The sequence below is a fragment of the Apostichopus japonicus genome, chromosome 2 (genome assembly GCF_037975245.1).
Source record: "Apostichopus japonicus isolate 1M-3 chromosome 2, ASM3797524v1, whole genome shotgun sequence".
Taxonomy (NCBI): domain Eukaryota; kingdom Metazoa; phylum Echinodermata; class Holothuroidea; order Aspidochirotida; family Stichopodidae; genus Apostichopus; species Apostichopus japonicus.
In genome coordinates this window covers 25,599,639-25,626,909 of record NC_092562.1, presented here as the reverse complement: position 1 = coordinate 25,626,909, position 27,271 = coordinate 25,599,639, and the positions used below count along the sequence as shown (strand labels likewise).

Genomic DNA, 27,271 nt, shown 5'->3' with positions numbered 1-27,271 from the left:
TCTGATCTTTTCTGGTTCTCACTTAATTCTTGGGCAAATTTATCTCACTTGCTCTATATTAGTCTGATAGTGATGTGGAAATTTGAGCAAAGCGTATGGCAAGGAATTACAAAGCTAACTGGCTATCTGGTTTCATTTTGTCATAACAGATAACTGCTTCTCACGAAACAAATTGTTCAATAATTTTGTTGTAACACAGTATGTCGTAAAAATTGATTTAATCTGTCATAAAAGATGAATTGATGCTGTCATAACAGTTATTTAACCTCATATATTCTGTCTCAAACATAGTCGATTTTTTCCCCTGAAGTCAAAAGTATGTCCATTAGCATAGATGGTTCTGCGGTTTTCTATCTTTTATTTTCATTTAATTTGTCGTAATGTCTTCTTTAGTAGATATCATCATTGTTATCGTTATAACTTTTCTTATCGAGTTTATTGCACAATAAAAACATAGAAGTACCAAGTAAAAAATGCCGTATGAACTTTACTTTGATGATTGAAAAGTATTTCCGATCTGTGGACGACTACATTAAGCAGATGTTAGCATGGTAAGAGAGAACCGGAAGGAGCACCTCTTACTACCCTACCCGGAAAGACTCGATTAAATGAATCAGCAAAATCTGGCAATTGTAAATTGGATGCGATAATAAATAGCGATGGCAACGGTCGATAATGAGAAGGAAAAAAATACTGGGGGAGAACACTTAACAATACTTAAAAGAGACACCGTAAGCTACGATAGTGCGGTCGCAATGCACATGCAGCCATAGGGAAGCAACCAAGGTGTGATACGCCCTCCCCTCCCCCTATAAGACCCCACCCCGTCCATCTCAAACAATCAACCATGTCGGTCTCAGATAGCATAATCCGGATAATACATGCATTGACTTAAACACTAACTCTTCAACGTATAATATGGTCTCTATACGTCCTTCTCACTAGCTTAACCATACTCCTCACTGGATAGCTGATAAGTTGCCAATTCGCACCCCCTTCAATGTGTGCGAATCATGACAATGAATATTTTCGTTATGACGGCCTGACGTTTTCTTCACTTGTAAACAGTCCTCTTCACGCAGTTGTAAACAAGTTTCGTACGCTGCTCCTGGGAGGCGTGGGGTCGTCTATAATTGCCTCAATTGACCCAATTGTTGCACCACATGTTCTGCCATGTGTGTACTCTGTCATCCAATCTACAAAAAGCATAACATTTATACATTTTTCATGTTAACATAATCTCCTGTTTTTCTTTAAGAAAGAGAACACTCGGGTGGATTGAACAGACTGTATGTATGGAGTTTTCTACCTCTCAAGTCGGAACCGAAATCAAGGTGGGTCTACACTCAGGGTTCTACTTATGGCCAAAAAATTGCATAGCAACAAATTTCGACAATTGCTATACAATATTTTTGTTGCATAGCAGTTCCCCAATATTGAATAGCAGTTGCTACGATAATCGTTTTCAATATCGGTATCGGCCGATATTTGCAATATCGGCAGCATATCGGTATCGGTAAAATTTTGCCTAATTGCCAATAACAGCAAACCGATATTGAACTTTTCTTTTTAACAGCAGAGCTACCTGTATTTATTTATACTTGCAATGATTTGTTAATCTGCCCAAGACGATCCATTTCTTTAGCGTCAGTTAAACTCAGATTCATTTTCGATTAATCTCCATGGAAACCTGACTCTCCGTAACATCTAAAAACACGTCTACAGCGCGCGAATATAACCAATGACCTTCGTGAACCTTGGCCTACACACAGCATTAGTGCAGCATATATACACTGTACTAACCATTCATTTCCTCAAAGGCCTCCGTGAAAACCTTGAACATGATGCATACAGTAACTGCACAGTTCACTCAGTGTTGGAAAACCTTCAATTTCCCGCGAACACACTGCCGATTTCCCGCCGGTGTTCGCCTGCCTAGCACGCGTAACGTGCGAGCATAAAGGCGTGGTGTCCAGGGGCCCGTCTTAGGGCTATGGTGGGGTCATGGGGTAGAACCCCTCGTGGGGATCCTGGGGGCGAAAGCCCCCGAAAATTGTTGTGATTTTTTGCGATGTCTGGCGATGAAAAAATTCGCAGTTGAGGATGCAAAATACTGACAACTTTTTTTATTTAAATTGTCACGAAACTGATGAACATTTTAAAATGACAAGTTAAAGTAGCTATATTATGTTATAAAATGAAAAAAGATTTAATCTGTCTTTCAATCTTTAAAAAGTGCAACTTACAAAACTTCCGATATTATGAAACAAACAACGTTCAGCAAAGCCCCGTTTCTAGACTGCCTAACAATGAATAGCCTGCACTATGCGTACCAGTGGCGTAGGAAGGTACTTTTGAGTGGGGGGCTGAAGACTGATGGCCGGCCTGGGGGAGGGGTCTAAGGGGAGGGGGTGCCCCCTCCCCTTTGGAATTTTTTTGCATTTCCAGGTGGCCTCAGATGCAATTTGGTGCAATATAGCACACTTCAACACCCACTCCATTTTGTAAACTTAATTTTGTATTTTCACCTGGCCTAAGATGCAATTTGGTGCTCCAAATGAGATTTTTTTCTCATTTGGAAATGAAAAAGGGGTTTTCTGACTTGCGAACCGGGGGGCGGAATGATACTTCCGCCCCTCCACATTTTTCACTGGGGGGCTGGCGCCCCCCCAGCCCCCCCGGTTCCTACGCCCTTGATGCGTACATTTTTACAACTGCAGTGTTTAACCCTATACCCAACTACTGTACCACGGTACATGTGCTGCGAATTTGCCCAGGTACCTTCCCAACAACTGTGAGCTCATCCCCTGTGTAACACCTGTTTGTTAACATTTTTTTGGCACGTTGCCAGGGAACCTTTTAGTTACGTGAGATCCGTAACTGCCGAGGTGGTTAGGCTATTTGCTTTACACTTAACTATGGTAGGATATTATTTTTTCAGGTTTTTTTTTCGCTATATGGTCAAGTGAATAAGTTGTACATTGAGTATAAACTCAATAAATTATAACTTCTACATTGTGATCGACAGTTCGTAAGTTAAGGTTTGAGTGTTTGCTCCCAAATCTGACTAGGAATTTGAATCGCACAAATCGGCACAATGTACCTAAAAGTACACATAAAAGCGAAATCGAAATATTACGCAGTATCTTTAATCTGGAAAGAGAGTTGTATGGAAACCACTCCGTTGCCAGTCGTCAAAATTAGATAATGCCCGTAATAATTTAAAAGGTTTGTATCAGCTTCATGGCAATATTGAGTTGCGGCTGGTGAAAAAAACACTAAATATTTTCTGAATTTAGAAAGGCGCAACAAGGCAAATAACAGCATTTTTAGCTTAAATATGAACGGGGCAATGTCACCACAAACAGTGGAGATATTCTTGGTGAAATACGTTTGTTTTATAGTACTTTATCCTCTCATTCACATTGTGTTCCTTCATATTTTATTAGAGATTTGCCTGACTTTCACTCTGAGGAATCGGACCCCAGTTCATGCGACGGGCCAATTACTTTAGATGAATGACATAGAGCCTTAAGCTCAATGGCCAACGGTAAATCTCCTGGTAGTGATGGTCTCTCTGCTGAGTTTTATAGACATTTTTGGTCTCTTCTTGTCAGCTTGCTGTCGATTCCTTGAAGTTTGATTTTGATCATCATTCATTATCCTGTGAGCAAAATAGAGGGGTCTTTACTCTAATTCCTTAACCGCATAAAGACCATAAGGTTATAGATAACTATAGGCCTATTAGACTCATTAACACTGACTACAAGATAGGAGCAAAAGCATTAGCTAACCCGTTAAAACGGGTCGTCGACAATACTGTTGGGATAACCAGACTGGTTGTATCAAAAATAAGTTTATTGGGGGAAAACATTCGTTCTGTGCTGGACCTAATCGATCACACTACCACAAATAACATCCCGGGTCTTTGTTCTTTATTGATTTGAAAAAGCTATTGATTGTATCGATTGGGGTTTTATTGAACACACTCTTATTTATTTCATCTTTGGGAACAGTTTTCAACGGTGGGTCAAAACACTCAACACTATATTTTACCTAGAAAAATTTCTAGGTAAAATATCTGCTCATAGAATAAAGAGGTACGGGCTAAGGGGACATCCTTGCCTTACTCCTCTCTGAATAGGGAAGAAACCTGTCGAATTTGTGACAACACAATCAAGAGAATAAAAAGATATGATCGGGAAATTAAAATACTGCAGTATGCCGACGACACCACTTTCTTCTTAGACGGTACCCGCAACAGCACTGTTAAGGTGGTGAATACCTTAGAGAATTTTCATATAGCATCAGGTCTCAAAATTAATTTCAGCAAATCCGAGTTTCTTTCCCTGGGTCCTTTCATTTCAAATAATCCAGCTCATGTCAGTGAATTCAATATTTTGATTACTAACGCTCCTATTAGATTCTCGGTATCAACTTTACTCACAATGGTAACAATCTCTTTCGCTTAATCTTTGAGCAGAAGCTATCTAGGCTGATCAGCCGAAACACCAGCTTAGAGTTTGGAATGGGCGTGATCTCACACCTATTGGCAGAAACACAATTATAGTGAACTCTTTTGCAATCAGCCAACTCGTCTTCCTTTTTCAGGTTCTGCCTAGACCCCCAAAAGACTTCATTGTTAAATCAAAAGTATTATTTTTTGACTTCATTTGGAACGGGAATCCTGACAAAGTAAAGAGACTTACTATGTACAATCCAATTGAAAAGGGAGGTTTAAAAATAAAACATGTTCACAGCTTTGTGGAAGCTCTCAAAACACTCTCATGGGTCAAGCGTTATTATAATAATGCCAACACTGGGTATTGGGAGCTATTTTTTCAAAAAATGGAGCGTTACCTTTGACTTCTCTCAGGGCGATTGGTTAGTTATATTTAAGGTGCCTTCTCGTACGCTTCCTGACACAAAATACAATATTTAAAGTTGATACCGAGATACCTAATAGGAGCGTTAGTAATCAAAATATTGAATTCACTGACATGAGCTGGATTATTTGAAATAAAAGGACCCAGGGGAAGAAACTGGGATTTACTGCATTATGATAATGATTATGATTATTATTATTATAATAATAAGGATTATGATCATGATTATGATGACTATTATTATTATTATTATTATTATTATTACTGAGGAAACGAGGATGGCCTTTTAACTGTCAAGAACGTTCTGTAAGGGGCTCTCAGTTTTAACGTTTTTGACACTTCTTCCGCATTGTGAAAGTGTTTTATCACCACCAACCCAGAATATCAACTATATTCTACATTTTTCTTCGTGAAGTTGTGCCGTTATGGTGAGAGGTAGGCTCAAAGGAAGCAAAAATAAGCCCAAGGTAACTACAACTAAGTTGTCAATACGTAACGATTTCGAAAAAAAAGCATTGGTATGTTGGAAAGCAACCTGGATAAAGCTATCGAATCCTTATCTGAACGAGTGGAGGAGTTAGAGAAAAGAGACGAAGATTATTCAAATCGCCTTTCCAGAATTTCTAAAGCTATAGAGAAGGCCAACGTCACCATCAAAGAAAATGCTGAATGTATCAATAAACTTGAGCGGCATTCTAGAAGGAACAACTTCAGAGTCGTGGGAATCAAAAGAATTGAAAACGAGAATTGTTCGACTATTTTACAAGCAAAAGATCCTTTAAAGTTTCTAAATTGCCACGAGATACGTATTTAGAGATGCTATCGGGATAGACGGGGTGTCGGAGATAAACCGCCTCATATATTAGCGAGATGCCTGTCCTTTCAGGATAAGATAATTATTATGAAGTCGTGGAGAACTCACCTGAAGGATCAACACTTCTTTATTGTAGACGATCTTACGAGGCTGGATCTAGAGGAGAAAAAAGCCCGATCGGCTAAGGTGAAGGAACTGTACTCAACTGGAACAAAACTACGATTCGTGGCGGGGAAGTGGCGGGATGCTCGGAGGAAACCGTATCCATTTGAATAAAAAAACAACGTCGTGGAATTCACTAGTGAACTTTATAGATGTTCTGTAACTCATCAAAACCAACATCTGGACCATATTTAATTGTATTTTTCTGACGAGTTTTCTAAATTGATCCCTTTACTTTATATGGAATTTTCGATTGTTAAGTCAAGGTTAGTCCTCATTCCTTTTTTCCCGAGTGCAAACAAAGCACTATCTTTTGTGTTGTCTTGTTGTTGTTATTTTGTTGCTGTTTTTGTCTTTGAGAGTTTGTCTGTGTGTTTTGCTCTAGTTTGTTTTGTGTTTTCTGTTTGGTTCTTTCCTTAGTCCTTGAAATGCATGATATCATCTCGGTTTGTAACTTTAATGCTCGTGGTTTAAATGACTCAACAAATAGACGTAAAGTGTTTACTTGGCTACATAACCAAAAGTTCTCTATTTCTTTAATTCAAGAAACAAATTGCATTGACGATTCTACGATTTTTTTGGAGTAATGAATGGAGTGGAAAGGCTTTTTTTCCTTCTTGTGGATCTGTAAGAAGAGCTGGGTGCGCTATACTCTTTAATCCTTTCCTTAGCCTAGCAGTTGTTAAGCATTTGTCAGATTGCAACGGCCGCTACATTATTATAGATATTGCTATTAATGACACAGTTTATACTATTGTTAATGTTTATGCCCCAAATAGGGACAATCCGTCTTTTTTTAGCAATATATATAGGTGCCTAGCGTCCAATTTTACTGGCATAAACATTATTCGGGGTGGTGATTTTAACTTAGTTCTGGACCTTGATCTCGACAAGGCAGGGGACACAAAAAGAACAAATTTTAGAGCGAGAGAGATACTCTTTGACTGCATACAGGGGCTTAATTTAGTTGATGTATTTAGGGAGAGGAATCCAAAGAAGTATCTTTTCATATGGTTTTCAAATATTATTGATAGCCTTAGTTGTAGGTTAGATTTTTTCTGGTGTCAGCCAACTAACTAGCTTATTGTAACTACTGCTATACCATATCGACCATTCAGTCTGATCATAATGCGGTAATTTTTAAGATGCGTGCTTCGACTTTTAAGAGAGGCGGGGGTGTTTGGAAATTAAAAACTTCCCTATTGAGAGAAGCAGATTTCGTAGAAGGAATTTGTAAGTTAGTTTCTGGTGCCTTGGCAGAATGGGATTATTTTTAAATTTTTTGGGAATATTTAAAATTTATCATACGTTCCTGGTCCATGAAATATTCTAAAGAAAAGTCTCGTCTTGTGAGGGAGAAGGAAAAAACGCTGCAAAAAGTTATTGTTTCATTAGAAACTGAATACAATTTCAACCCCACTACGTCCCTTAAACTACAAATTTCAAACGCTAAGCGCAGCCTTGACGACATTTACGAGGGCAAAATTGACGGTATTATTATTCGCTCTAGAGCGAGTTGGGTTGAACAAGGTGAACGGAATACACAATACTTCCTAAATTTAGAGAAACGAAACAGTGAGCGCAAGTCAATTAAAATTGTAGTCGATGACAATGGGACTGAGTTTACCGATCTCCGCGCAATTCTAAACGTTGAGCGAACTTTTTACGAAAATTTATATGCTTGGATAATACTTTTACTGAGTCGCTTCATATTCCGGGTTTGAACGACGATTCAAGAAATAATTGTGAAGGTGTCTTAACTGAAGAGGAACGTTGGAATGTATTTAAGAGTATGGCTTCTGGTAAGGTACCTGGCAGCGATATTCTGCCAGCTGATTTTAAAGATTTTGTTGGCGAGAAATTAAGTCGTTCGTTGTTATGTCGCTGAACTCTGGATATTTGATAAGTAAACTTTCTTCGGAGCAAGGCAGAGCTGTTATTACTTAACTTCTTAAAGATGGTAAAGATATGAAGAAAATTAGTAATTGGGGGCCAATCTTCCTATTAAATGTAGACTACAAACTTGCTGCTTCTTGTATTTCTGCAAGACTCAAAGAGATCTTGCCGCATGTTATCCATCATGATCAAACCGGTTTTCCTAAGAACCGATATATAGGAGAAATATTCGACTGATCCTAGATGTTATACAGTATGCACAGGATAAAAATGTGCCGGGTTACATTCTCTTCGTTGACTTTGAAAAAGCCTGTAAATTGGATTTTTTTGTACCATACACTTCAACTTTGCAATTTTGGGGATAGCAATATTCGTTGGGTTAAGACCTTTTATGCAAACTGTACGGCTTGCGTTTTGAATCACGGGGTTTCCTCTGGCTTTTTTCCTGTTAAAAGGGGGATGCGCCAAGGGTGCCCCTTAAGCCCATACCTTTTTGTGTTGTGTGCAGAAATTTTGGCTTTGAAATTACGAGCTGACCGTATTTATGTCGGTTTACCAGTAGGCAATGTTAACATTAAAGTGTCTATGTATGCTAATGACACAACTATTTTTCTGGACAATAACGATCGTTCTTTACAGAGAGTTGTTGAGATACTAACAAAGTTTAAACAAGCTTCTGGTCTGAAGATCAACTTCGAAAAGTCTAACATTCTTCCTATCGGCGATATTAATGAGACTGTTCATGGTCAGAGTGCTTATAATATTCCCTTTACAGATGGTCCTATTAAGGCTCTTGGTATTACACTTACGAATAATAGAAGTGACCTCTTTCCCTTCAACTATATGCCAAAACGTTCACGTTTGAAAAGTGTCCTAAATATGTGGTCTCCTCGTGATCTGACTCCCTATGGTAAAATTGTTATCATAAAAAGTTTTGCTTTGTCACAACTTGGATTCCTCTCCTCTGTTCTGGCTAACCCTCCAGAATCTTTTTTAAAGGAACTAAATAGTTTACTGTTTAACTTTATTTGGAGAGGAAAGATAAAGAGGAAAATTTCAATGCAGTCACAGGAAGAAGGCGGCCTAAATATGATTAACGTGCACTGCATGATTTAATGAAATGTATGAAAATCACTTGGATTAAAAGATATACAGATCATAAATTTGGCCATTGGAAAGTCCTTTTCGACCTTTTTTTGAAAAACGTTGGTATGGATTTTCTTTTTAGCTGTAATTTCAAGGGAAATGATATTTCTAAGAAGGTTAAACACGAGTTTATTCGCAACTGCTGTTGTGCCTGGAGCGATCTCACTTATGAAACCCCGGTGGCAAATTACGGTGATCAGATTATCTGGAACAACAGTTTTATCAAGATTAACAATGAAGTAGTTTGGTACAAGAAGTGTTTTAAGTCAAATGTGCTGTATGTCCGGGAGTTTTATGACATGTCTGGCAGGCCTCTGTCGTATACTGCTTTTATTGCTAAATTTAATTGTCCAAGTTTCCCCTTTACAAAGCTGAATGGGATTATACATTCTATCCCACGCACGTGGGTACCATCCGAATATTCATTGCGCGCAGCTGCCGAAGCAACCATGTAGTCAGCAGGTTATGTTAGCGCAATTGTATGGTACAACTAAGATTTGTCAATATGCTTATAAAAAAATTAACAGCAGTTGTATTGAGCAACCACGTGGTTGTTTAAAATGGGACAATGATTTTAAAGGCACCTCTTTAAACTGGAGTGAGATTTTTGTTTCTTGTAGCAAGATTAGAGATACTAAATTAAGCTTTCAGTACAAGTTTATCCATCGTATCATTGCTACAAATAGTTTTCTTAGTAAAATTAACATTATTGACGACCCAAGTTGCACTTTTTGTGGCGAGTCTACTGATACTTTAGACCACCTTTATTGGCGCTGTAGCGCAGTTGGAGATATTTGGAATAAAATATATCTTGAAATCTTTAATTCAAAAGTTGTAGTTGAGTACGAGCACGTGTGTTTTGGTTATGTTTATGAGAACAAAATGAAATGCTATAACCTGACGATATTTTATGCCAAATATTATATTTACCTTTGCAGAATTAACAAAAGCGTTCCAAGTTATGATATTTTCAAGCATAAGCTTTCTTTTTTCTAGAGTGTTGAAATGTATATACTTATCAATAACAAAAAGCACAAAGAAATTAAACAGCTAAGAGATTCCGTGCATTATTAAAAAAATATATATGTATTATTATTATGATAATTATTATTATTATTATTTTTTTCCCCTCCGTTTGTTCATCGTTTATCATCATTGCGAACAGAAATTTGCTTTAGATTTGTAACATAATTTCTTCATTTTTTAGTTGTAAGTATATATATTGCATGGAACACCACTTTTCGAGTACATATGTAAGTATATAGCAAAATATTAGGGTAAAGGAAACGGAATCGATATGGCTTAATTTAATAAATCAGGACATAAGGAAAAGGCGTGCCATAGCTCCACAAAAGTAACTTTATGTTTTCTAAAGCTGGAAGTTCTTAAATAGTTGAACCTTTCAATACTGATTATGAATTTGAATTTAAAGAAAAACTCCGTAACTGATAAATGGATTTCGTTCATTCCGTTTGCAACAATAAATATAGTATTTCATATGAAGTATCAGAAAGTTGTAGGGATCCCCTCCCGTTGTTATAGCCCAAAAAGATATCCTACTTTGAAAAAAAGAACTGCTTCTTAAGAAACATATTTTCAACATCTAAAATAAAAGAGGCAGTCATGGGACAATTCCAAAATAAGTGCTCAATATTCTCAGTTTCAATTTTACCAAAGAAGATCTGAATCACTTTTACCCATCAATGAAAGAAGCCTATTCGTGACAACAATTCTATGAATAAATTTGAACTGGAAAATTTTGCTTCAGAGACAGTGTAATACGGCATATGAAAGAAGCGATGCCAGTCTTTGTAGGTTAAGTTGGTGAAGGTCGCATTCCACTTTTTAATGGCGGTTGGTATGTCTGATAGACGACGCAAATGGCGCTTATAAACTAGTTGGGAGACTGACGAGGCTTTTAGAATTTCATTGAATAGAATTATGTTGTCATTATCAATATTATTTCTAACGCAAGCAGCCCCTCTCCAACGTTTCGGCTACTATCAATTAAACCCCAATATAGGGTGAAATGAAAACGCATAATATGGAATTTGCGCTTGAAACATTCAAACGGGAGAGGTCTTCCGTCATTATCAAACAGATCCCCAACATAATATACATTTTTCAAGAGTAAATTCTTATACAAAATAATATCATTGTTAATACGTATGTGGGAATTGTTCCAGATAATTTGATTTCCAAAGATACTATTCGGGTTCATAATTGAAATTTCACATCACGCACTAACGATTTGGTAAATGAAAGGATTTGAAATATTAATGATGTCATTCTTTGAGCAATTAGTATAAAATAAGTTCTTTTCCGTAAGATCTTAAGTAAATGTCGAAAAAAAACTTTCCAAAACCCTTATAAGTCGCTGTTGTACCGCTTAATCCAGGTTCATTTAAGACTATTTCTAAAACTAGAAATATGAGTTACCTTTAGCCTTCATTCACCGACAGAATTAATCATGACTGGGCGTTTCACTTTATCAGGATTTGCCGCCCATATAAAATCAAAAATGATACTTTGTATCTCCTTAGTAAAGTGGGAAGGTGGATTTGGAAGGACCTGAAAGAGAAAAACAAGCTGCGACAAAGCAAATGTTTTGACAACAACATTACGACCAATCGGGGTTCAAATCCCTACATTTCCAAACACTTAAACACTTTTTAAGACGCAAAAGCTTAGGAACATAATTCAAACGAAAGAGATCATTTCCATTGCAAGTAAAGAAAATGTCTAACAACTTTACGGGCCCAAGAGTGAATCTGATGTTAAACTCCGGAATAAAGGTCGGACAATGGGAGGCAAGCGGACCTAGCGGGAAAAGACTCGATTTGGTAAATTTAATTGTCAATCTGGAAGCTAGTCTCAGTTGATTAAGAAGCTTCTTCTGTTATCGAGAAAAAGAGTTTTGTCATCAGCGTATATCAGCGTATATATATATCAGCGTATATATATATATATATATATATATGATTATGATGATGATGATGATGATGATGATGATTATTATGATGATGATGATGATGATTATTATTATTATGATTATTATTAATATTATCATTGTTATTATTATTATTTTTATAATAATAAGGATTATGATTATGATTAATATGATTATTATTATTATGATTATGATGACTATTATTATTATTATCATCATCATAATAACACTATGATTATTATTATTATTACTACTACTACTACTATTATTATTACTAGTTGGTTAATATGCATGTCTCTTCTACACTTCCTTATATCTTACCTACATCATCACAACCGACTATACATATTTTACGCAGTTGGCGCAGTTCTTAGTGATTTGATAGTTTGTTCTATTCCCGCCTTCAGGATTTTCCTCAATTCAGGATTAAATTACTGTTGAAGTAAAGATGAGATGATTCACGGAAATAATACAACAACAAACACAGGCGCGTAGCCAAGGGGGGGGGGCGAAGGCGGCAGCCGCCCCCCCCTTGAGCATATTTTTTTAAATTGCTTTTAATGTTTTATGATATCGCTAGTATTTTCAAAAGAGAAAATGCTAAGATGCAACTTACAAGGCCTGGAAAGTGCCATTTTCTGCGATCTGGGAGGCATTTTCAGCCAACATTTTCTTGTACGCTTCGCGCCAAACATGGTGGCGCTACGCTAGAAAGTTTGCAATGCCGAATCTAAAGTTTCGCCCTCCCTTGACAAATTCCTGGCTACGCGCCTGAACAAACAAGAGCAGAAACGCAGCAGAAACTCAGCTAAAATCTTTTATTTGATAAGTTTGTTCTGATTGGCTATATATTTCTGAGCAGTTTATCTATTCGTTTGTGCGAAAACAATAAGACATACTTGGGACAATGGTGTCATTTCCTCCCTTCTAATCTTCATTTTATCTGCTTAATGCTTCTTCTAAGTATACATAGTTTGGTACAATGTTACAAAGGATAAACATTTGCTTTCAAAAGTGAGACAATAAGATTTGTTCTTATATTTTTATATTGAAATAAACAATGTTAAAAGTTTGAGGTAAATTGGAAGAGTCAAAAGGCTGTGTTCTTGAATACTTAGAACGCAGAGCTGCCATTGTAGTATCTTTAAACCAGAATGCAAAACTGTATTGATGTTTGATGGATGACTAATGTGTAACAGGATATTGCTGACAATATTATCCTCCCTCCCACTTTCACTCTCTTTTACTCTTCTAGCTATTCCTCATCCTCATTCTTTTCTAAAGATTGAATCATTTATAAGTATATGGCCAAAAACAAGGTCAACTGTTTGGAACTGATTTTGTATTCGTTTTACTACATCAATCTTATATATGTTAAGTGTAGACCCACCTTGATTTCGGTTCTGATCTGAGAGCTAGCATACTCCATACAAACAGTCTATTCAATCCACCAGAGTGTTTCCTTTCAGGGAAAGTACTTACCAAGAAAAAAAGGAGATTATGTTAACATGTAAAATATATATATGTTATGCTTTTTGTGGCTTGGATGTCACAAATGGAAGTACGCATGTTGCAGAAATTGGATTAATTTAGGCAATAATAGACCCCTCCACGCCTCCCAACGCGTCAAGAGGTCTGTTTACAAGTGACGAAAACGTCAGGCCGTCATAGCGAAAAATCTTCATTGTCTGATTGCAAAGATTCGCACGAATTGCCAACTTATCAACTATCCAGTGAATGGTAGGGTTAAGCCAGTGAGAACCTTTAAAAGGACGCATATACATCATATTGTACGTTGAATATTTAGGTTTTAAGTCAATGCATCTATTATTTGGATTATGCTACCTGAGACCGACATGGTATTGATCGATATGAGAGGTGGGGTGGGTTGGGGGACTTAAGGGGGGGGGCATGTCATACCCGTCCCGGGTTGCGTCCCTATAGCTACATGTGCATTAAGACCGCACTATCGTATTTTAAGGTGTCACCTTTACGTATTGGAAAGTGTTCTCACCCAGTATTTTTTCTATTCGACCGTTGCCATCGCTATTTATTACCGTATCCAATTTAATAGAGCCATATTTTGCTGATTCTTTTAACCGAGTCTTTCGGGTAGGGTAGTAAGAGGTGCTCCTTCCTGTGGTCTCTCTTACCATAAAACCATGCGCTCTGCTTAATGTAGTCGTCCACAGATCGGATATACTTTTCAATTATCAAAGTAAAGTTCATACGGCATTTTGTACTATGGTACCACTATGTTTTTATTGTGCAATAGACTCTATAAGAAAAATCATAACGATAAAACATCTATTAAAGATGACATTACGACAAAATAAAATGAAAAGAAAGAGAAATGCTAATGGGAATTATGTTGACTTTCGGGAATACAATCTACTGGTTTGCGACAGAATATATAAGGTAAAATAATATATGACGACAGCATAAATTGATATTTTATGTCACATTGAATCAATGTTAACTACATACTGTGTTATAAAAAATACATTGAACAATCTGTTTCGACTGAAGCAATAATCGATTATAATAAAATGAAACCAGATAGCCAGTTGGCTTTGTAATTCCTTGCAATAAAATTTGCTCAAAATTCCACATCACTGACACCAACCATCCCTTTAATAATTGTTATTAATGAACGTTTTATTATACATTTTTTATACACTGTGAAATGTTTCCACAACCTACCCAAAGGAAAAGTCATAAAATATAAACCACAGAGAAAACAGCAAATTATGAGACCATTTGAGATAACCTGTTCATCCCGTGAAGCTCAGAGAGTGAAAACAGATAAGGGCCTGCCTGTCTGTGCTTAAAGCAAGACTATCAACTCTCTGAAGCAGAGATCATTCCCTGGAAGACTGTATGACTTAAAGAGCCCCTTCACGAAACTTAACCGAACAGAATTTAATCAAACTATGTCACCAAACGAAAATCATAGCACTGAAGGAATTAGCTTACATTTTGAAGCTATCGTCTTAGAATTAAGGCTTTCAGCCTTTGACACATGTTGACCTCATTTGATTAATTTCAACAGGGTTCTTGCACTCATGCGGCGTTCGTTCTCGCCAATTAAAATCCAGCAAAGATTGAGTGTCTTCAATAGCGGTTTTTATTATAGTGTAGTTTTTTCTTCCTCTTCTTTTTTATTTGAATTTTGTAATATATTTTGTATATATATATATATATATATATATATATATATATATAAATATATATATATATATATATATATATATATATATATATATATATATATATATATATATATATATGCATTACATTATTGAAAGTCAATATTGCGAACGTTTTGATACAGTGACACAACTAATGGGTACAAGTACTTCAGATATATGAAACTATTTCAATGAATCAATCAAAAGACATTTATATAGCGCCAAAATCAACAAAACTTGTTCAAAGGCACTCAAGACAGTTACATGAAATTAGTTTCAATACACTTGTTTTGTACACAAGAAGAAGAACTTCGAATTTGATACGTTGTTGTATGGAGAGCAAATGAAGAGCAACGAGTTCCAAAGTTAAGGAAGTCATACTTCTTACGCTTGACAATGATGCGAGCAGAGGTGCGTTGGACACTCTGAAGTTTGGTGATGAGAGATTTGTTAACACCAATCAAGAACCTGTTGCAGTAGTCCAACCTGGAGGTAACTAAGGTGCGCACAGCTAGCTTGGCTGCTTTCAGTCGTGAGCATTTGGCGTGCACGACTAGATGATAGTTAGCAAATCTGATGGTATTTGTGACTTCTGCACTCATTGTCATACCAGAGCCGAACATAACCCTTAAATTTCTGACAGGGTTTGTTTGGACGGGGGGAACATCTTCACCAGAAGCAGACAATGAGGGCAGATCGAACTTAGCCAATTGGGGTCTAAACCCAATTACCATAATCTCAGTATTGTCAGCATTGAGTTTCAGGAAGTTTACTGACATCTATGTTTGCACATTGGAAACACAGTCTTTAAGTTTCGAACTGCCTGCTTTACTCCCTCCTCAGATGTTGGACAAACCGAAACATACACTAGTGTATCATCTGCGTACATATGCATATCTAGCCCATATTCGCGAACCAGATTTCCGAGAGGTAAAATGTAAATTGCGAACAGGTCCTAACACTGATCCCTGAGGCACGCCATACACCAAGTTCTGAACAGAAGAAAATTTCTTACCCTGATGATGTCATCATCTCTAGTTCGCTTCATTATCCTTAAAATGAATTGGGGTAATCACTTCTCTGCAATCAGACTAAAGCTGCAGAGGTTTGCGGAATCTTTTGAAGCAATTGCGAGGCGTTCTGTGCCATCAACGTCTAATGTGGTCAGACAACCAGTCTTTACATTTGCCAGTGGTTGTTCATGTAGGAGCTGTCGGCCATCTTGGCTATACTGTGCCAGGAAAGTTTGTCCATTACATGAGCATAACATATAAAAGAAACCGTTCTTGTCGATACACATATCGATCGCATTATATCTTTCATTTGTAACAAGATCTGGTTTGGTGAATTCGAATACGATTTTAATTGACTGTCCCTCCATGGTGATTGCATGGGCGCCATTTCCATGACATACCAGAAGATAACCATCATGTACTGCAATATCATTCACGACACCGAATACGCCACCTGTTACTTCCACGGTGTGACTGTATTTCAGCTGATGATCAAAAATTAAGAAAGTCTTACCGTCATCCCCCAAACAAACAATGATTCGATTTTTGTCAGGATCATAAGCTACACACAGCATACGCTTTCCGGTTGTTACAACATCATCGATGTACTTCCTGTTGTATGAACCATTACGAACATCGTAGATACCGATTTCATTGGGTGCACAAACCGTCACGACTTGATGCTCGGATAAGTAACAACAATAACGATTGGTGTAGTTGATTTTGTATCTTATTGTCATCTGCTCCTGCTTTTGTATTTTTCCTTTGCTGTTGATGACGGTGATATGTGAATAATTATCTGGTGCACTACCAGAGATGACCATATTTCCATCACTGGTGTGTGTCATGCTTTCAATCAGATACCCACCTACCGCTGGATTTGTCTTAGAAGCAGCAGCTTGCTTAGCATCGAATTCCGTAAAATCGATTAAAAACTCTTGATCGACAATAATCTTTACTTTTCCCCAAACAACTTTCGTTTCGTCAATAGTAAAATCAGATAATAATTCTAACTGTGGAAATTCTTGTTCCATATCTTTTACTAGGGCGTCACTGGCGGTCCTGATGCAAGGGATGCACTGAGAATCCGACCAATCGTCTTTAGAAGCAAGAATGGATGAAGTTGTCGCTGTGAAATTCTCGTACCTTTCAATAATCTGTTCACAATATTCCAAGATATCTTGAAGTTCATTTTCCTTGTGCCTTGTTAGTAGTTCTTTTTCTGCCGACAGTTCCTTTAAATTTCTATCAAAATTCTCCAGTGTTATTTTGCATTTAGCTTCGATTTTATCGTGTTCTGCTTGCACTTCTTGAGATTCTTGGTCATATTTCTAATCCAAGTTTGTCATCTCGTTTTCAAATTTGACCCTTAGTTGACATTTCTCCTGTTCTCTTCTGTTTTCTACGTCTTCTACCTGTGTCTCTTTCTCAGTATCATTTTCGTTTATTTTGTCTTTCATCTTGTTAACATGCTGTTCGTATTGAATTTGCAACTTTTCGGATTTATCTTTTACATTCTCTCTTAGTTTCTGTGTAGCAGCTTTAACCATAGTTGGTAACTCGTACAACTTTTTTTCATTTTTGGTAATTTCCAAAAGCTTTGCCTCCAGTAATTCTCTTTCACTCTTCGCTAACTCAACTACATCAAGCAAGTCGTGACCTTTGTGCATACCAGTGACACAGGTCACGCAAATCGGTACACCTCCACATGTACTACAAAATAATTGTGCCCTTTCTGTCACGTGATCAGCACATATGGGATCGACCGTAAATGGTGATATTGTTTCCCAAGTCAAGTTCTTTTCTTTGATGGTTTCTAAGTTCAGAGTGTGTGGTTGGTGATCTTGAAACATCTCCAAAGTTAGGTGAATCTGAAAACATTGCTGACATAACAATTTGTCACACTTAAAGCAGTATGCTGGCATTGTTGATTCCTTAGAACAGCTAACACATAACTGCTTTTGATCTTTATTTACGAATGAGTCTTGTAATTTAATCAACAACAGCCTACTCGTCATATGAAGATCAGTCTTAAATCCATCCACACCTTTTTCAGGAATTTTACAATCCTGTTTACATACTGAACATTTAAACATACCTCCGCTTGTTGATAAAATGACCGATGTCAAGCAATCCCTACAATATCGATGAAGACACGGTAACAGTTTCGGATCTTTAAGTTGATCCGAACAAACAGGGCACTGGCAAACAGTCTCTGTCATGTCCTTGAAAGGTGTGGAGGATGCCATTGTTTCCGATGGATGATGGCTTTTTTTCTAGAAAATGAGCAGAAAAGGTACTTGATATAATTAGCATTTATTTACAAATAACAAACGCTTAATGGCGGCTATATAGTTAAGAAAACATATGTACTCGAATAAATCCCTTGAAAAGAAACACTGGCTACATTATTTTACCAAAAAAAAAACAGACAAAGAAAAGATATATACTACAATATTCTCGTAAGTCGATAGTATGAAATGTGAAACATAAATATCATGCAGGCAGGTACTAGTAGAGGGAATCATTAAGGGCATGTGGTTGACTGAAAACATGATATTGAATACAGCACCGTTTTTCCATGTCCTTTTCTTTCTTGTCCTGACATTGCAACTGCAAAGTTTCCGTAACATCCGTAAGTAACACATAACGTTCGCTAATTGTTAGATTAAAGAAGTAACAAAGACTATAAGACTTTATACCGTGTTGCTTATACAAAAACGTATTATAATATCACGTTATGATGTAATAGCGATTCTATTATCAACGTTTCTACGTAACTTTGTAACAACTAATGTTTATAACATTGTGCAAATATTTTGCTGTAATCACGTTAAGAAAATTATGGGATAACCTTTTCATGACGTCACTCTATATATGGGTAAAGTTGATTGTGACGTCCCCATATTCTTTGTTCAAGATAATTCTTCTTTATGTGATGATCTTTCCCTATTGTGTCATGGGTTCCGTCGGAGTCTTTTACTTGCTTTAATTGTACGTGCCTTAGCCTAACCTTATAACTCTGATAGTTCGACAAATGAAATTAAACAAAGTACACATATTTCAAATATGATTATGTTTCAAATCTGCTCTAGTTTCCGAACTCGTATCTGGCAGTTTGATGGAATTGGATAAACAGATAGTGAGGACTATGTAACAATAGAAATATCTTAGAAGTTATATGTAATCACCATATGTTGGACAGAAAAAGTGAACAGTGTGATTGTTTCCGACGTAGAGATATAGAGTTGAGATGGAAAGCAGAACAAATTTAGATAAAGTTCCAGGTTATTTGAGATCTAAATCTTCTCAATTATGTATCTTCTTTTTGCAATATATTTGACCAAAAAGGGAAGTCAAACAAGAAGCATATAAGATTAGTGAAACGGTTCAGTATTCAAGACCAAAGTTTGGAAAAATAAAGTAAAATATCGAATCATATTTACACATTCTGTCAAAGAGCTCAAATAATTTGCATAATGATACGTGATGATGAGACTGACAGCACTGTTAATGTTATTTCTCAGATCGTTCGATCCAATTACACCTGGCGTTTCAGTTTGAAGGCTTAATACTAAAAACCTGCGCCACTACACCATATACAAGGGCATACACATTTACGCAGTATAGGCCTTAATTTTTAAGGTCAACTTTATTTGCCAAAATTATGCTACAACTTCATAAAATGGTCACGTGTTCTCAAACTTTCAAACATTCCGAATTTTCTTCCATTCTCTTGAATCAATTGATGTGGAGACCTTTGCATGTTTTATTTTAACTGTCCTAAATGTCTGGGAATAATGTGGAGGTTGAGAGGCCCGGAAAAGAATACTTTTCAAATGTCATCAACATTTAGCATGCTAAAAGTTTGGGACCTACACCGAATACCTTTAAAGCTGGCTTCATACAAAGTGACATGGTGGTTCATTTGTCCGTGACAGAGAAGTAATGAAAGGTAGGTATGCTGACATTGTAAAAATTTGTTGGACCGTTTAATGTAAATTAACACCTCCCTCTAACACCTTCATTTAACGCATGCGCACACGATATATTTGAGAATAGTTTAGTCAGACATCCAAACATGTATATTTCTAAAACTATTTGTTAGTCATTTTTAGCAATGTTAACATTTTTAGCAATGCTGATATCCTTGTCGAGTTAGAGCGATACAGCTGGACATGCTATTGTTTACTGTTGGAGTTTTACTGCAGAGAAACTTCACAAAACGCCCATTAAGCCACTTACATCCACACATACGAACAAAGTAATGCATAATACACTATACAAGCAGGGACGTAGCTAAGGCCTGATGATCGGGGGGGGGGGGGTGTAGTGGCTGAAATTTCAACTGGATGGGTTTTGAAGCCAGTAAATTCCGACTGCTGCCTTGTACCCCCCCCCTCCCCGCTCCGCGCTAATCGTCAACGATACGGTCAGTGTCAGTCAGAAACCCCATCTTTTGCGATTGCGCTTTTGTTCCGAACTTTTTGCGATACATTTGTACCTATTGGCCCTTAACTTCACAAACTTATTAATCACTGGTTATGCAAGTTAGCAACTGAGTATAAGTTATCTGCTTGAAGGCTGCATAGACTACTAACTACAAAAGCTATGTTAATGTAACAAAGGGGAACACCCTTTTTTCAGCAAATTATATTCGACGACATAGTGAATTACCCAAAAAAAACCAGTGCTTTTTCCTAGAACTTTAAACTTGCATATGTATAATACACTAAACAGGTGCATATGAAACTGACATTATATACGTACGGTGTGTTATATGAACAGGAAGTTTCCACGCCGTCTGCAGTGCCGTCAGTTAACTTCTTGATATAACCGTGTAAACACTCTTCTCCTAATGTTCAAATGATGATCCTTGGAGATGAAAGTCTCTTCCTAGATTACTATTAGAATCGTAAGAATGCTTTCCGAATATTTACGGTCTAATCTCTCCATCTCTCTCATATATATATATATATATATATATATATGTATGTCTGCAGTAGATGTTATTAAGTGTGTGTCGTAGTTCAACCCAACAGGTCTAGTTCAGCAGTCAACATAGTTCAAAGTCTAAACCCAGTTGGGCTAGTGCAAAAACCAGTGAAACCTAAGGTACAGAGGAACAAATTACAGCGAGACATCAACCAATATATCCAAAAGAACAGAAGTGTTCCTTTCCAAGAGATAACATCAGACTTAGATGCCCTCTGGCGGCTCCTAAAAGAACATATGAAACTGACATTATGTACGTACGGTATGTTATACGAACAGGAAGTCTCCACCCCTGGTGGAAATTCCAGTTGAACTTTTGAACTGAGTTTGAACTTTTCAACTGGAATTTTTTATATGGAAATTGGAACAAATTTGAACTAGGTTGAAATGTGTGAACTGGGGTTCCCAACTGGTTCAACTATGTTTTACTTGGTCCAACTGGTTCAACTATGTTTTACTGGGTCCAACTGGTTCAACTATGTTTTACTGGGTCAACTGTTTTACTGGGTTAAACTGGGTCAAATATGTTTTACTGCTTATATTTTTAAATAGGTTGAACTGGGATTCTCAACTGGTCCCATATTCGACCTGGTTGGGATCTCCCTAAGGGTTTCAATTTTAAGGTTATATGGTAAAAGAGCTCAGTATTACATATGACAATAGAATAGATAAGCTTAAATTCATGAATAGATGGGTGCCAACATATTGTTGTTTGTAGAACTAAATATGTTAAGAAAATGTGAAACCTACTACAATTTTGAGTATATTTTGCTGAAACGTATTTAAAGGTGGGCTCGCTCGTAAATTCCTCGTAAATTCTGTCCTTCACACCACCCGATTCAAAAATAATATCAATACTACCCTCTACAGGTTCGTCGCTGTTGTCTCGTAATTTCTTAGCAATCCCGTTTTTACGGAAGCGGTGGCCTTGACGAAATTCCTGCATAGTTTCTTGTCTATGGCAGTAGTAAGCGGTAAATTGTTATACCGCGTTTTCGTGTGTGTTGTGTGATACAAAACTCTGTAGTTTGTTAATGCGTTCAGAACTGTTCAAGACTAGTGGGCTGTACAGTACAGGTTATGGTCGAGTTTTGCATCAGGCGTAGGCTTTAGCTTGACCAGGGAGCTGCTACTCTAGCAGCTCCCTGGTTTGACTATTTTTATGCCTACATGGTGAGCAGTCGAATTCCGACCGGTTTGGGTGCCCTGGTTTCGTAGTTGATTCACCCATTAGGAAAGCTGTGCATGCTTTATCGAATATCAAAAGTTTAGCCTATAGAAGTACAGTAACCTATTGCTATTTTACTGTAAAAAACCAGTGTATTTCAAACTTTTACAGATGCGCCAGTCTTGTACTAACCTGAGTAAAGTGTTTGAAATATTGTAACCGAAGTCTCGAGTCGACATTTTGTTACAGCTCAAGAAACTAATAGTGAATAGGCTATAAGTCCGATACACACTGACTCGTGTCACAAAAATAAAAACGCAAATACAAAGTGAAATTTTTTTCTGAAGTGATTACAACATTGGGTATCAAACGTATGGTCAAGTCCGTCATTTGTGAACAATTGGTATTTCATTCAATTTAGGTATGAATTATATATCGGACACAGTCTGTATGTTAATTTTTTTTTTAAATATGCATTTTAGTTCTATATCAGGAGGGAAAGACAAAGCATTTTTTGTCATATATCATATATAGATAAATATGTATATTTACTTATATTTGGGCTCCTGGCCACGGGCCCTTTAGGCGATCACAGAGCACTTGCCCTAGCTGCACCCCATCCTCGTAACCGGTGCACCGAATTAAAAATAACGGAACTTGAACGGTAAAAGCGAAGTAAGGGAAGTAAGGGAAGAATGGATTGGCAAAAAGGGAATAAGAAATGAACAATAAATTAACAGTTATTTCCACTAAACTACTGTACTCCAGAATTGAATATCCTGCTTCTTGTTCCGAAAGGCTCCCAACGAAATGCCAAAAAGTCGGCAACGGGGATGAGGGTGGGGGGGGGGGGTACCCAGCCCACCACGGGGCTACCCCTGCACCTCATCAGGACTGACTCGAATTACAACTCTCAACTTGATACTAGTGAACCAAAAATTGTCCGAGAGTTGAACTGAAATTTGATGGAATTAAAATAAAATAAAATACTAGCTGTCTGCATGGATCATACTCTATACTATTGTGTGACCATATAGGCGTACATGCTCTAGTCAACCAGGAGGAACACTGGGGGAAGCTATTTTACTTGCCAGAGAAATTTAAAAATTGCCGGAACGTTCCTAGCATGATTAATTCATTTCAAACTTCGACGTCAATGAAGGACAAAAAGAACAATTTAGGCCTATGTCATATAAGATCATTGAACCATCACGAACAACTATTTTTTTTTAGCTCTTTGGAAAACTCCGAATAATCTCCCATTTGCCAAATCCTGAAACTGGGAAGTACGGGGTGGGGGGGGGGATCCGTCTTGATCCGCAAGTATAGTGAACGTTCACCACAACAAGCTGTGTTTTGCTTGGGACTATAGAATTGTTAACCATTGTGAACATATATTTTTGTTTTTTGGGGGGTTGGGGGGGGGGGGAAGGGGAGTCGGCAAATTAAAAAAATACAGGGTAAACAGAGGGGAGGAAATACAGCAGTGCATGAGAGGAGGTGAGAGACAGGACTGATTGATCGTGTCGATAGTAATCATGTGATACACGAAGATAGACGTAAAATGTAGCATTGTTTCAACACTACAAAGGGGACCCTCCTCCGCCCCACCCCCCACACACACCCTCCCCCACGTTCAACATCATATCCCCTTCTTGCCAACGGAAATAAACATAAGTATAAATAAACCGATACAGATATTTATACCCGCTGTTAATGCGCAACTATTCCAGCTTGTTAAATCGTGTAGATTGACGGCTTCGCCGTCCTTTACTGGGTACAGGTTGTCAGTCCGACACGTTTTCAGTCCGAAAATAAAATACACGTTTTTAGTCCGAAAAAACGAGTTTTCAGTCCGACACGTTTTCAGTCCGAAAATAAAATACACGTTTTCAGTCCGAAAATAAAATACACGTTTTCAGTCCGAAAAAACGAGTTTTCAGTCCGACACGTTTTCAGTCCGAAAATAAAATACACGTTCTCAGTCTGAAAATAAAATCCACGTTCTCATAAAATCCACGTTCTCAGTCGGAGCTTAAATATATACTGTTCATTATATATATAGGCCTATATATTATTAAATTATCATATATATATATATATGTATATATATATATTTATATGTGTTGTTTCGGATAGAATAAGCTGAGGAAAAGGTGAAGAAAGTGTTTTCCCTCAAGGCAGTATGCTGTTTGCTAATTAATTTTTATACTCATATCCAGGTCTCGCATAAACCCCATGGGAGTCCGTGCACGGAGGGGGGGGGGGGGGCGGGGGTAACCATTCCCTACATGCGCATGTATACGTTACGTTCGATTTATATCTGTAAATCTGTAAATGTTTACCTGCATCTCATAAAATTTGATTCGCTGCTCTTTTTATGTAGGTAACATTGAAAACGATATAATTAACATAAATGTTCAGTAACGGGATACAATATTGAAAATAAATCTTTATTTGCACATAATAAATTATGTTCGTTACAAGTAGGCCTATATATGAGGACGCGATAACTTTTAATATTTTAATACCTACTTCTTTCTTTTTCTTTCTGGAATACACACGTCTACGCGGAAATATTATATTCAAAACTGAAATAATTAGTCATATGATACAAACCATTTAGACACTTTCAAAATTAATCATCAAAAAAGATGATTTGTTTCTAAAAGATCTCTCTACATTTTCCTTCAAAATTTGCTTTGTATACCGTATATAGGCCATACTGAACCTTGCTCATTTTTATTAATAATAGGCATATATGCAAAGCAGTGATAAAGCCATATGACGATAATAAATATCAATATGGAAACTTTATAAGAAAATTCTAAGAATAGATGTATTTACATCAAAGTATATTTACAATGCTTGTGGTGATAATAATAATAATAAAAAAATTGTAATAATTTAAAGAGACAGCAGAAAACCAATTAATTAATCTTGATAGAAGCAACCACGGCTTCAAAATTCTACATTATTACAAAAAAAGTGGCTCGCTTCAAGATTATTACCACCTCATAAAAAAATCATAGCCCGAGTTTAGTTCATTTTGTGCGATTACTGATTATTAATTGTTCCTCTTGTAAACATTTAAGACGAAATGAACTATAATCCTCGGCTCCTCGGTCGAAGAGTCATGTCAAGTCAAACTTAACGTTACGTTAATAAATGAATCAATTATTGCTTGCCAATGTTTAACGACAAGGCTTTCTTATAGCCTTTTCTGAATTGCATACAAGGTGACGGTTGTATTATTGCTTATACGTATTGTAGAAGATGTAGAAAGAAAAGTATCGTATATGAACAAGATTATCGAGTTCGAGGGCGAGGGGGATATAAGAGGGTGAGAAGGGGGTGAGGGGTGTATATATATATATATATATATATAAATATATATATATATAATATATATATATATATATATAATATATATATATATATATATATATATATATATATATATATATATATATATATATATATATATATATATATATATATATATATTGACTCAGAGTTTCACGCGTTGAGCGATCATCAGACAACTCTGTTCCACTAGTCTCAACTAGTCTCAACATAAATTACAGAAAGGGGCAAAAGGTTTCATCAGTCCAAAAATATACTTTCTCCATGGAATAGCCTTTTTATAAGTTTGGTTATCTATCGCCGACTGGTATCAGGGAAAATAAAATCCGTTGCCATAACAACCTCAAAAAAGTCAATAAACAAACTCTGATTATGGTCTTTTTTTGTTTTGTTTTTTTCATGGAATATTTGATCAATCTGGTGTTAACTGAAAACGTTGCCTAGGAAATGAGTTCAAACTTCAATTGGAAGCTTAGATTGTATTCCTCTTTCATCAGTCCAAAAATATACTTTCTCCATGGAATAGCCTTTTAATAAGTTTGGTTATCTATCGCCGACTGGTATCAGGGAAAATATAATCCGTTGCCATAACATCCTCAAAAAAGTCAATAAAAAACTCTGATTATGATCTGTTTTTTGGTTTTTTTCATCAATATGGAATATTTTATAAAAGTTTGTGACGATCATTAATGGCCCCTTTTACTAGAAATTAATTAAGAACTTCCGTTTTATATTACAGTTTTGAGTTTTCTATATAAGACTTGCGACTTTTTACACAACACTCAATCACAATAGGTATATGAATACATAATTGTCATTGCCACCGCTTTCTAACTGTTTACATACGTATATGCTTTCAAGTGATCATGAAAAGTTCTGAAACTTGGTTCTGAAAGGACACTTGTGTAGACTTTCCGTGTATAGGTATAATCAGATAACAGCTCCCATGGTATGGGTTACGCGATATCTCGACCATTTGATAATTTTCGTCAAAATGTCATGTTAGTAGAATTGTCATCAAAAATCTTGTTTTGTCAAGTTTAGTTTATATAACGCAACAACTCATAAATGTTAAATGTGATTCCAAGATATCATGTTAATGATGTTTTGCATAAACTATATATAGCAATGACTTTGTACAAGTAAACAGGTAAAGTGCAAGAAGCAACTCGAGGAAATGGTAATTTTCGTCAAGATGTCACTTGTTCCTCACTCGGCATTGGAAAACGAAAATGTTCCCTTCAAGGGTAATTGAGTCGTGCTCAGGTTTTTTTGAGGTAATCATACCTACTGGCTAAACAAGAGTACAGTACTGTACCCTTTCTATGCCCCTACCTAAATCAGTCGGAAGAATTTTGGAATCCTCTTAATGTGAAGTTTTTCATCTTACCCTTCCCCTCTCCCCGGTAAAAAACAGTTGTTGCGCCCCTACTGTTAGCTGTAGAACAATAAAGGGCTGATCGGGGTCTGACAGATATCACGTGCAAATTCAAGTTTTAATGATTCACTAATATTGTTGTGATATATAAATGGCATTACTGCCATGCTCATTGGTTACCAGAAGTCTCCCTTTACGAACTATATATGCGGATACACATGTGTTTTGCTAAAAACGTCATTTATAGTATTTGGTCACTTTTCAAGAGAATCGTGGTATCCGAGGCGTAGGAAGAAAGTTCAATCG

The 27,271-nt window shown here is 36.7% G+C and overlaps 2 protein-coding genes across 2 annotated transcripts in view; one reads left to right on the top strand and one right to left on the bottom strand.

Moving 5' to 3' along the window:
• LOC139983817 (uncharacterized) overlaps nucleotides 1-27,271 on the top strand; it is a 120,578-nt gene that overhangs the window by 6,197 nt on the left and 87,110 nt on the right. The window lies entirely within an intron of this gene.
• On the bottom strand, nucleotides 16,028-21,080 carry LOC139973015 (uncharacterized). Its single transcript, XM_071979364.1, has 2 exons — nucleotides 20,829-21,080; nucleotides 16,028-18,334 (listed from the first exon to the last, which is right to left on the bottom strand). Exon 2 carries the CDS (start codon nucleotides 17,090-17,092, stop codon nucleotides 16,118-16,120), a length of 975 nt encoding a protein of 324 aa, XP_071835465.1. The 5' UTR covers nucleotides 17,093-18,334; nucleotides 20,829-21,080; the 3' UTR covers nucleotides 16,028-16,117.